The sequence below is a fragment of the Agelaius phoeniceus genome, chromosome 26 (genome assembly GCF_051311805.1).
Source record: "Agelaius phoeniceus isolate bAgePho1 chromosome 26, bAgePho1.hap1, whole genome shotgun sequence".
In the NCBI taxonomy this organism is placed as follows: Eukaryota; Metazoa; Chordata; class Aves; order Passeriformes; family Icteridae; genus Agelaius; species Agelaius phoeniceus.
The window spans coordinates 2,504,752-2,516,950 of record NC_135290.1 but is presented as its reverse complement, the minus strand read 5'-3'; the positions used below and the strand labels follow the sequence as shown (position 1 = coordinate 2,516,950).

Below are 12,199 nucleotides of genomic sequence, written 5' to 3'. Positions count from 1 at the left end.
GTGGTGCCCGGTGGTACCCACGGGGGAGTGGCGGCACTGCCAGAGCCGGGTCACCGGTGCCTCCCGAAGCACCGGGAGCGCTGCTCCGTTTCCTCGCAGCCTTTCAGAACGCTTACGGTTCTTACGCTTCCTGGGACCCCCCCACCCCAAATCGCATTTCCCCGGGGCTCCCGGCCCGTGACTAACGCTGAGGAATGGCGCTGAGGCAGCGCCAGGAGCTGAGGGAGCACCGGGCGCGGGGGACGGGCGGCCTTGTCCCGGTGTGGAGGCAATGTCACCGGGCTGGGCACAGACCTGCGGCAGCCCCTCACGAGCACAGGGCTGCTGCCCGCCCCGCTGGGGACGGCGTTTTACATCCAGTGGGGGAAAATCTCCCGGTAAAACAGCTACGGAGCGCTTAATCTGCCTGAAATGGCCCGCCCGGTTCCCCGGGGACGGGGTGTGTCAGCCCGGCCGCCCACTCCGGAGCTCGGCAGTGAGTGTCTCCCCACCCTGGCGTGACCCCCACCCCGCCTCCCGCCCCAGCGGCGGGCGGCCGGCGGTGCTGGGCCGGGGCCAAACCCCGGGCAGTGCCTCGTGGTGCCATTAAATGTCCCGGTGCCGAGCGGGACAGATGCCCTCCTCCTCCTCCCGCCCTTACTCTGAGTCACTTGGCAGGAACAAAGTGTTTCAAGCACAGATCTTGGCGGAGAGTCTGAACCGGCGCCAAAATAAAGTCAGGACCGGAGTGCTGATGGGAGCGAGCGAGCAGCGTTTGCCGTTCGGCATTTATTTGGCCAGGATTACACCCTCAGCGGCGAAACCGGTACCGAATAACCGGCTGTAGGGAGGCGGTGGCTGCCCTCGCGTTGCCTCTGAGGGACACACGGGCCATTGCCCGCCGGGGCAGAGGAACCGGCTCTGCCCGGTGTTCCGTGGCACCGCGGCTGAACGGAGCGGCGGCGCTCCCACTCCTCCCGGCCGCGGAGGGCTCCGGGAACGCGGGTGGAAGAACGGAACCCCACGGGCGCGGAGCCGGGCCGGGTCACAGGCACAGCGAGCGAACGCCGGGACACCGGCACCGCACGTGGGCCCTGGGCGGGCGCGTTCGTCACTTCCGGGGCGGGGCAGATCACCGGAAGTGGGCGTTACCCAGTATCCGTTGCTTGGCAACGGCGCCGCGGTGCAGCCATGGCGGACGACGACCTCATGCCCGTCGTCTCCTTCGGGAGCCTGATGAGCGAGGGGATAACCCTGAGCCGGCGCGGCCAGCACGACAAGGCTCTGGGCTGCTTCAATGACGTGAGGGCGCCGCGCTCCGAGGGCACCGAGATGCCCACGGGCGGGAGGGGCCTCGGGCGGGGCCGCCCCGGCGGATTCGGTTCGGTTCAGGCGGGGGAAGAGGCAGCGGCAAGAGGGGGGGACACGGAGGGACGTGTCCCCAGGAGGTGGTGAACCAGACGGGGCTGTTCAGGGACAGGGCAGAGCCTGCAGCAGTTGTGAAAAACGAGAAAAGACTCTTCAGTAAAATCCTTGTAGTTTTATCTGTCGCTATAGGACACGCAGCTTTTTGATGGTAAAAAGAGAACTTTTAATTTCTGACTCCAACATTTATAGATTTCCAAAAGTGACAGTGGATTGGAGGGTGACAGTGCCACCTCTCCAATGACACTGGACAAACCAACAGCTCATCAATTTTCTCTTTTTCTATAAAAGAATGCAAAACAATAAGTTATTTACATAAAGTGTGTGAGAAAGTTCCTTACAACAATGTAAACGTCAGAAGGCTTAGAAAAACTTAAAAAATCAGGGGGACATTTATTCTCAACCGTCATCAAGATCCATGAGGGAGCTGTGGCATCAAATACCTGCATTTGTGTATTTGTGGTGTTGAGCCAGCACAGGTGACATGTCCAGCACAGGTGACATGTCCCTGTCTGTGGTTCCAGGCACTGAAGCTGAGAGCAGGAGACAAGCACTGCCTCATCACCCGTTCCAAGTGTTTTCTGAAACTTGGGGACACAGAAAACTCCTTGAAAGATGCTGAAGCCTCGCTCCAAATTGACAATACATTCTATGAGGTAACCAGCTGAAAGGGTAGGAGGAGGGGTGGCCAAGGATCTGTGAGACCCTGCAGGGTCTGAGGCAGAGCTGTGAGGAAACTCCAAACCAATTCTGCTGCTCTCAGAGCTGTTGAGGTGCTCAGGCACCTCCAGGTGTGGGGTTTAATGTGTGCAAGCTGTGGCAATGTTCCTCACTTGGGGCTCACCAAATTTGCAGGCAACCCCAACAAGGGAAGAGATGAGAATCTTGACTCCATGTTTCAGAAGGCTGATTTATTATTTTATGATATGTATTGTATTAAAATATAATTATATACTAAAACTATACTAAAAGAATAGAAGAAATTATTTCATCAGAAGGCTTGAAATGAAAAAGAATGGAATGATAATAAAATCTTGTGACTGACCAGAGAGTCTGAGACAGCTGGACTGTGATTGGCCATTAATTAAAAACAACCACATGAGACCAATCACAGATGCACCTGTTGCATTCCACAGCAGCAGATAATTATTGTTTCCATTTCATTTCTGAGGCCTCTCAGCTTCTCAGGAGAAAAGATCCTAGCAAAAGGATTTTTCATAAAATATGTCTGTGGCAGCAAGCTGTTCCAGCCCTGGGCTCTCACACAGGAGTTACTTGAGATCCATCAAAATTTCCCCTCATTTTATCAATTTCTTCCCCCAAATGTTGTTTCAGGGGCTTTACCAGAAAGCAGAGACCCTGTATGCCATGGGGGACTTTGAGTTTGCTCTGGTGTTTTACCACCGAGGCCGAAGGCTCCGCCCTGACCTGCACAAGTTCCAGCTGGGCATCCACAAGGCTGAGGAGGCCATTATCAACTGCATTGGGAGTAAGGAGTGTCACTTTCTGCCCCCCATGAGCCTGGACAACGCTGTTCAGGGCACAGCTGGTGACAAATCAGCTCTGCAAGGGACCCAAGAGCCCCACAGCAAACCCTCTCTACTTCTGGGTTCTTGTTCTCTGTGGCAGATAAATCCAGAAGCACCACAAAGACCCAACCCTGCTCCTTTTTTCTTCTTTCTTTCTGCTCTGTATGCTGTTCACACACAGTGCCTGATCCCTTTAGTTCTGTAGGTAAATCCTGACACTCCAGTTTCCAAAATCATAATGGAAACTTTCCAGAGAATACAGAGCAGAGCAGCTCATCTAATCCATGACCTGCCTGTGGCCTCCCAGTACATGAAGGGAGCTGACAAGGAAGTTGGAGACATCCTGGAGTGCCAGGACAAGGGGGAATGGATTCCCACTGCCAGAGGGCAGGGTTGGATGGGATATTGGGAAGAATTTCTTCCCTGTGAGGGTGGTGAGGCCCTGGCACAGGGTGCCCAGAGAAGCTGTGGCTGCCCTACCCCTGGAAGTGTCCAAGGCCAGGTTGGATGGGGCTTGGAACAGCCTGGGGTAGTGGAAGATGTCCATGCCCATGAGAGATCCAATTCCAGGGGATAGGATAGAACAGCATGAGCTTCAAAGTCCCTTCCAATGTAAGCCATTCTGGGATTCCATCATTTCATTCAAACCATTCTGGGATTCCATCATTTCATTCAAACCATTCTGGGATTCCAGGATTTCATTCAAACCATTCTGGGATTCCATGATTTCATTCAAACCATTCTGGGATCCCACGATTCTATGATCTACCTGCAGCACTAATGGCAGAATCCATTTTGAGACCTTTATCCCTTTTATTCAAAGCTTGGAATGCAATGTGCCATGCTACCTCAGACTGGCCTCCTGAAATCCTGACTCTCCTCCAGTTTTCATTGCAAAAGAGCAGTGAAACTGTTGACTCTTGTAACGAGCTCTGCTTTCACCATTCTTGGCTCAGATCAGCTCTTGGAGAGACAGAAAAGGCCAAGGACCTCGTGGGGTTTAAAACAAACAGAAAACTCATCCCTTTTCACTTAGATTTTCTGTCAGCCCTGCCAGCAGGCGTGGACAGGACATGTCCCAGTGTGGGGCACAGACCTCACCTGGGGCTGCCACCTCTGCCATGTGAATGGAACACGTGTGAGGGCTCCTCTGGGGCTGCCAAACCTGTGGGGTTGGTTGGAGCCTGTCCCTGCCCAGCTCTGGCACACCCCACTCACACCCCACACACATTCCCAGGTAGGCCAGGGCCTCCCTCTCCCAAAATTTCAAAACTTCAGCCCCTCCCCCTGTTAAACAGTGGCACCAGAGCCTGCAGCACTTTCAGATGGGATAGTTATTAAAAAAAAAAAACAACAGGGAAGGTTTCCAGATCTGGCTTGCTTTCCTCTATTCCTGCTGCTTCCTGAGCTTAGCACAATGCTCAGACATCATCACAGCTCCAGCTGAAATCTTCCCAGCTCAATATCCTGACCACCTTTGGACCCCCTGGGCTGCAGGCACAAAAATGAATTTAAAAAATAGAAAACTGATATTTAACTAAACATAACTAAACTAATATAACCAAATTTATTTTCAATCGGTCAATAGCTGTGAGGTGCAGGGAAACACGTGGATGTTTGAACAGTTGGGAAATGCACACACCTAAAGAGGGCACATCCCCAAGCTGCCTCCCTGGCTCTGCCTCAGCTGGGTGGGTGGGAACACCTGCCCCTGGGACCTGCCTGTGTTTGTGCTGCTGGTCTGGGCCCCAGGGCAGCTGAAGGGAATCCTGCAGCAGCCTCAGCAGCCCTGTCCTTCCCTCAGACCAAACAAAATCTGTTCCTTCCCAGGGTGCAGACAGATGGGGTAAACACAATGGGCCTTTGCCCTAATCAGTGCACAAACCTTTAAAACACCTTTTGTTCCATTTTCATGCTCCAGCTGTGATCCCCCAGAAGAAGCTGCACCCTTCTCGTTCAGTTTGCATGCAGGATGCACCCTGTCTGTAGGAACACTGCAACAGGAGCCCCCTGGTGCTGTGTGAATGAAAATCCCAGGAGGAGCTGGTAGCATTCCCTGCACCCAGAACACACCAACACCCCCTATCCCATGGCAAAGGATGAGAAAAGTGCTTGAAACTGAATGTTTTGTGCTTTGCACCTTTATGGGCATTTTACTCCCAACTCACAAATTTACTCAACTCAATTTGGGAGTATTTATCTCACAAATACTTGGTGGGAATTTTTACTTGGTAAATTTCTCACCAGGTGATGCACCTACACTGCTCTCTATAATCTGTTTCACACTTTTGTGGATTCCAGTCTATCCTGAAGTCTGGGAAACTTTCTCCATGGATGAGGGTCAGAGTCAGAGCTCCCCTGCATGGCTGCTGTGCAGCACTAACCCAGACTCCTGTATGTTTGCAGATCCATCCTCAGTGAAGCTGGAGAGCATGGAGGAGCTGTGCTTTGTGAGCAGGCAGGCAGAGGTACAGCACAGGGCTCTTGCTGGAGAAGCTTCTGGAGTAGTTGTGATGCTGAAATTGGCCCCAGAGGAGTGGCAGTCCCTGCAGGGATGTGGCTGTGGGAGCAGTGGGCCTGCTGAAGGGCCTCTGGAGCATTGAAACACGCTGGCCTGTCATGGTTTGTCACCAGCTTCTAATGCAGGTCTGGCTCAATTCACCCAGAATTTAAAGGGGAAGGCAGAAGGGCAGGAAGAGCCACCATGCAAGAACAAAACCTGGAATTTCTCCTTCACCCCCATGTCTGGGGGTGTTGCCAGCCACCCATCTAATGAGTAACAGCCCAGAGGTCAAAAAGGGCACAGTGAGCTCCAATATTGACTTTGAGTTTACCTGATGTTTAAGGGTCACAGTTTTGATAATGGACACTTTCTTTATTGCTTCACTTTTGGGTGCTCCATTGCAGAAGTGTCTTGTTCTTCTGAGAAGCCAGAACTAGTTCTTACCCTTTCTGTAACACCCTTGTGGTCCCCCAGGGAGCACAATTGGCTGCAGAATTTTAGTTGCTCATGGCCAAAGCATCTGGTGAGACACTGGCTTTTTGCTTTTATTTAAAAAATAAGTTTCTTATATGGAGTATAAACAGAATTCTGCTCATTCCAGTGTTCCCCACTGATGTCCCTCAACTCCTTTTGTTTTTCTCTAGCTGCAGAGCAAAAAAGACAACCAGAAACAGCAGAACAAACCAAAGGACCAAAAGGATCAAAAACACACCAAGAAGCAGAGTCCAAAAACAGAGCAACAGCTTCTGGGACAGCTTTATGCTGACAAGGCATATCTGGAGAAGTTGCTCAAGGATGAAGGTGTTGCTCCTTCTCAGCACATTCTATTTTTCTTTCATCCCTTTTTTATTCTTCTTTATTTCTTTTCTTCTTTTAAATCCCTGGGACTCTTAGTTACCTATTCCAGAGCTCACAGTGGTGAGGACACAGGCAGGTGTCTGCTCATGGGGCTGTGACTCCTCTGTGGGTTTGTTATAAATGCTGTCAAGGTCAAAATGCAGGAATTGGAGAAGTATCTTATTTTAGAAAAAGGCACAAAGATGATGCTCCTTTAGTCATATTTCTAGGGAACTTTTCACCCAGAAATAGAGAAGTGATTAAGGTTTGCTTTGCTCACAGGATTTTTACAGGGTTGCCAGCACTAATTACACATGTGGGCGGTCTGGTTTGCAGGCAGGTAAAAGCCCTCTCACTTTCCATCTGCCAGCCTGATCCACAGCCCTGTTTAAAGTGCCCTGTCCATACAGATGTGCCATACAGATGTTCTGTCACAGAGAACAGGTGCCCAGCACAGCTGGCCCCACTTACTGGGCTCCTTCTTGGCTCTGATCAGCAGAGAAGGCAGCAGACACGAGGCTGGAACACCAGCTCAGCTCACTGAACCACAGGGGTAGCAGAGTTTTACTGTATTTGTGGGGTGCCCTGAAGAAGGAAGGAATGATGAATCTGACTCTATGTTCTCAGAAGGCTATATTATATTATATTATTATTATATTATATATAATATTAATATATTATATTATATTATATTATATTATATTATATTATGCTAAAGAATACAGAAAGGACACTTACACAGTGCTAGAAAGATAATAATGAAAACTCATGACTCTTTCCAGAGTCTTGGCACTGATTGGCCAACGAGTGAAAACTCACACCAGAATCCAATGAATCAATCACCTGTGGGTAAACAATCTCCAGACACATTCCAGATGGCAAAACACAGGAGAAACAAATGAGATAATAATTGTTTCCCTTTTTCTCTGGGGCTTCCCAGGAGAAAAGTCCTGGGTGAAGGGGTTTTTCAGAAAATGTGAATGCCACAAAGTTTATTTTTAGCTCCCCCATCACCTCAGCTCTGAGGAGCACAGGACACTTTCATGTCCAGGACTGTCTGTGTCAGAACAGAAAAACGTTCCCAATCAATTCCCCACTGAGCTGCAGCTCAGGTCTGTTGATTCTCACCTCAGTTCTACCTTATCTTATCCCCAGACTTGATGCAGAGCAGCACAAGGCAGGGGGCCAAAGTCATGGACCTGGTTTTGGATGGCATCTCCTACCTGAACCAGCGGCGGGACTTCTGGCAGCAGCAGAAGCCGATTTACGCGCGGGAGTACGAGCGCAAGGCCCTGCGGCAGAGCCGCGCACGGGACAAGAAACAGAAACCATCTGACATTGCCAGAGCCATCGCCAAGGAGATGGAGGACATCGAGCTGAGTAGGTTCCTGCCTCTGGGGACTCTATTCCTGAGCTTTGAGGTCTCAGTTCCTGAGTGTCACAGAATCCCAGGATGGTTTGGGGTTGGAAGGGACCTTGAAGTTCGTCCTGTTCCACTGCCCCTACCATGGGCAGGGACATCTTCCACTATCCCAGGTGGCTCCAAGCCCCATCCAGCCTGGTCTGGAACACCTCCAGGGAAGGGGAATTCACAAGGCAGGGGGTCAAAGTCATGGACCTGGTTTTGGGTGGCATCTCCTACCTGAACCGGCAGCAGGACTTCTGGCAGCAGCAGAAGCTGATTATGAGCACAGGGTCCTGCAGCTGGGCTGGGCACAGGACAAGAAACAGAAACCATCCAATATTCCCAGAGCCATTGCAAAGGAGATGGAGCATATTGAGCTGAGTAGGTTCTGGCTGTGGGGAGCTCTTTTCCTGAGCTTTGAGGGTCAACCACTTCACCAGGTCTCACTTCCTGAGTATCACAAAATCCTAAGATGGTTTGGGTTGGAAGGGTGTGGTATTTTCTGGGGTCCCCCATGGCAGGAGGGAATGAATCTGACTCCATGTTCTTAAAGGCTAATTTATTATCTTATGATATTATAATAAAGAACACTATAGTAAAACTATAGTAAAGAATAAGAAAGGATACTTACAGAAGGCTACAAAGAATGATAATGAATCTCATGACTCTTTCTCCAGAGTCTGACACAGCTTGGACTGTGATTGGTCGTTGAATTAAAACAATTCACATGAAACTAATCAAACAACCACCTGTTGGATAAACAATCTCCAAACCACATTCTAAAGCAGCAAAACACAGGAGAAGCAAATGAGATAATATTGTTTTCCTTTTTCTCTGAGGCCTCTCAGCTGCCCAGGAGAAGAATCCTGGGCAAAGAGGATTTTTCAGGAAACGTGATGACAGAAGGACCTTGAAGTTCATCCCACCCCCCCTACCTTGGCAGGGACACCTTCCACTATCCCAGGCTGCTCCAAGCCCCATCCAGCCTGGCCTGGGACACCTCCAGGGAGGGGGAATTCACAACTTCTCAATGTCTCTGTGTCACACCCCAGTGTCCAACTCTGCTCCCTGTCCCCAGTGCTGGCCAGAGGTTCTGCTGAGCAAAGCTGCAGGAAAGCTGAACGGCTGCTGAAAAAGATACAAGCCTGGTCAGAGAATGAAGTTCCCAACAAGTATGAACTGATTGGGAACCTCCACAGCTGCATTGGGAATGCCCAGTTGGCAATGGGACAGATGGAGGCAGCTTTGCACAGCCATAAGATGGATCTGGAATGTGCCAGGGAGCAGTAAGTTCTTGGAAGTTCAGGTGGGTGGAGAAAGGGGAAAATACCTCTGTGGGGGTGTTTTAGCATTAGGTAAAGTAATCCTCACCTGGGGGGTTTAACAGGGTTACACATTCAGCTCTGCACAAGTATTAGGGTGTGTGGTGAATTTTTATCTTCACAGTTTCAAAATAGGGAACCTGAAGCAGATTTTTAAGGACCCACAGCATAGGGCACATGAAAACCTCTTCTGTAGCAAAGCAAAAGAACACAAGTCCCAGTCTCAGCACTTTAATCTTGAGCAGGTACTTTCTTCTCAGGAAGATCAGCGTTGAAATTGCTCCAGTTTTCTGCTACATTTTGTCTTAAACTTCTTTTCATAGAAACCATTAAGCATAGCTTGAAATAAAGGTCTCTTCCAGGTGCACTTACCTGTCTGCACCAGACACATCCCACAGCTCTTCCTGCTGAACCACAGTGGAGCAAAATGTAGTCTGAGATATAGCAAAAATTTGCAATACATAGCAGAAATCATGGGACAGTGGCTTGAAGTGATTTGGGACTTACATTTGGCAGTAGTGCACTGAGCTTTTAAAATATCACAGAGCGGCTATTTCTCATTTTCAAAAATCCTTTTGGAAATGAATGTTGGTTTAGGAAAATGCTTCCTCTCTCTTGGTGGTCGCAGTCCCCGAGCAGGCCGGGTAAAGGCAGGAATTAGCAGGAGAAGGGGAGGAGATGCTGAATTAGCAGGAGAAGGGGAGGAGATGCCGGCTTTGGGACCTCGCTGAGCCCGAGGTGCCAGGAAGGACGGGCAGAGACGGGCGGGCTGCACCCTCTGGCGGCTGCAGCTGGAGATGCCGCTAATGACTCCTTAATTACTCGAGTTAATTACCCCGTGACGGGGGTTTGAGTCCTTGCGGTCCCTTCCCACCCAAACCGCTCTGTGATTCCATGACTCCCATGGCATTTATCTGCTCCTCGCACAGGCTTTTCCATCTCTGAACTAAGGGCAGGCAAAGAAGCATCTCACTGCTTCTGAAGATGAGAATGAGGATAATTAAAAAAGAAAAAAATTAAAGCCCATAGGGCTTTATTACAGAAGGAGCTGCCTGTAGCATGGAGCAAAGCTCGGTCCAAGCACAGGGTCAGGGCTGGTGTCAGGAGCCTGCAGATACTGCAGACACATTTTTGTGTCTTTGCTTTGAAAGACAGAAATCATCCATGAGTTGTTCCCACAAAGGGAAACAGAGGCAATGAAAAGTAGAAAGACTTTCCCAAGGGCTGTCAGATTTGCACCAAAATTAATAATAATCAAAGGCACAGCTAAACCATTTCCCCTGTGTCTCATGGGGTCAGCTGCCAGAGCTGTAGATAAAATCAAAAATCAACATTGATTTCATAACTTTCAGCCTGACCTGGGCCTTTTACTTCCTAACAATTCTCTGAGGGCATGGGGAGCACCAAGGGGACCCTGAAGAAAGGCAGAGTGGGTGAGGAACAGGATGATATCAGTGCCACAATCCCTTTGTCTCCCTGTCCCAGCACTCTGCCGGATGCCGAGTCCCGGGCCCTGGACAACATTGGCCACGTGTACGCCCGAATTGGAAAGTTCCAGCAGGCCATCAACACGTAAGTGCAGCCCAGCAGCAAAGGCATCAGGGCCTGGAGTGACCCAGGTCATGGTTTTTCACTTGTGTGTTCTCACTGCAGCCAGGCCTGGGGAAATTTTCACACCCAAACCCTTTGCTATCAAATCAGTGTTTGAGTTGTAACTGAACTCGGTGAGGGTTGGTAAGGGTTTCTCTGTCTTACTCTGCTTGAAGCTGGGAGGAGAAGATTCCACTGGCCCAATCCAGCCTGGAGAAGGCCTGGCTGTTCCATGAAATTGGGCGGTGCTACCTCGAGCTGGATAATGCTGAAGTAGCCCAAGATTATGGAGAGCAGTCCCTGCAGTCAGCAGATGAAGAGGGAGATGTGGAGTGGCAGCTCCATGCCACCGTGCTGGTGGCACAGGCACAAGGTAAAGATGTGGGCACAGGTTTTGCTCTCAGGGTGGAAAAGCTGGTCTGAAAACTCTCCAGGATTTAACAGCCAAAGCAACTGCTCACATCAGGACTGGCTTGATTACTTCTTGCTGTTCTCCTGATCCTGGGCTAAACCAGCTGATATCCTTGTCTGTTCCAGTGAAATTGAAAGATTACCAGTCTGCAATCCTGAATTTTGAAAGGGCTCTGGAGAAGGCAAGGCTTGTGCCCAGTGAAACTGCTCAAAATGGCATCATTGCGGTAAGGGAGATGGAGGAGGAGCTCTGGGCAGCCTCTGGGAGAAGCTGTTATCCCAGCTGGGATATTCCAGCCAGGAATGCCACAGAAATGCAGTCTTATAGTGGGAAAAGATTTGGTAATGATAGCAAAAGAAAACAGGAAAATGTTGGGTATGTAGCTGCATTTCTGGGGCTTTTATCAAGAACTTCATCCCTTTCAGGCCTTGGATAACGTGAGCAAAAGCTTCATTGCAGAGCTGAACAAAGGCCACAAAGACGGGACGATTCCCTCACATGAAGGTACTTGATGTTTGTGCCCCTGCACCCAGAAATGGGAAAAACCCCACTCTCCTGTTCTGCACATCAGCAGCACCTCATAATTCCCACAGCACCCATTTCCTTGCAAGTATTGAATTAAAATCTTGGTAGGAGACTGGGATTGCTTCAGCTGCACTCCCAGGTCGGGCCGTGCCCAGCTCCCTGAGTGTCCCCTGCAGGCTGGCCCGGTGTCACCGACATCCCAGCCCTGTCCCAGCCCTGCTGGGGTTCGGGGAGGGTCCTGGCAGGGCACTGCTCCCCTCAGGCTCTGCAGCCCAGCACCTGCAGCCCAGCACCTGAGGGCACTGAGACATTCCTGGGGAGGGTAAGGGAGCCCGGGGGCTTTTCCTGTGCCCAACTGCTCTAGGACTTGGCTTAAGTTTCCTTTTCCCTTCCCAGATCGCCTTTTCAGTAGTGAAAGCATAAAAACCACCTCTGAGAATGTGGAAGAGGAGGAGGAGAAAGGGAATCCAGATGAAAAGCCATAAGAGGAAGCCAGAAACGATACGAAAGCAGAAGAAAAGGTTAAAGGAGGCAAACGGACAAGGAAATAAAGGAGAGCCGTGGGGAAAAGTGGAGCTTAGGCGGGAAATTGAAATAAATATTGAGCAAGCGTCGTACCCAGCACTGCAGTGGTGTGTCCCTAGCAGGGAAGGAGCTGGTCCGAGCCGCCGC

The 12,199-nt window shown here is 50.3% G+C and overlaps 1 protein-coding gene across 1 annotated transcript; it reads left to right on the top strand.

The window, feature by feature from the left end:
• The first annotated feature begins 1,093 nt into the window (after positions 1 to 1,093).
• ODAD4 (outer dynein arm docking complex subunit 4) lies at positions 1,094 to 12,144 on the top strand. Its single transcript, XM_054649794.2, has 12 exons — positions 1,094 to 1,281; positions 1,929 to 2,060; positions 2,740 to 2,893; positions 5,340 to 5,401; positions 6,081 to 6,237; positions 7,429 to 7,653; positions 8,757 to 8,964; positions 10,486 to 10,572; positions 10,767 to 10,963; positions 11,128 to 11,228; positions 11,428 to 11,506; positions 11,924 to 12,144. The coding sequence occupies exons 1-12, from the start codon at positions 1,171 to 1,173 to the stop codon at positions 12,010 to 12,012; spliced, it is 1,602 nt and encodes a 533-aa protein (XP_054505769.2). The 5' UTR covers positions 1,094 to 1,170; the 3' UTR covers positions 12,013 to 12,144.
• The last annotated feature ends 55 nt before the right edge of the window (positions 12,145 to 12,199 follow it).

Excerpts from the sequence above, each read along its gene's own strand:
- ODAD4 (XM_054649794.2), top strand. The coding sequence starts at position 1,171 with ATGGCGGACGACGACCTCATGCCCGTCGTCTCCTTCGGGAGCCTGATG. Across the intron at positions 8,965-10,485 it reads CTGGAATGTGCCAGGGAGCA|CACTCTGCCGGATGCCGAGT; the intron begins GTAAGTTCTTGG and ends TCCCTGTCCCAG. Across the intron at positions 10,573-10,766 it reads TTCCAGCAGGCCATCAACAC|CTGGGAGGAGAAGATTCCAC; the intron begins GTAAGTGCAGCC and ends CTCTGCTTGAAG.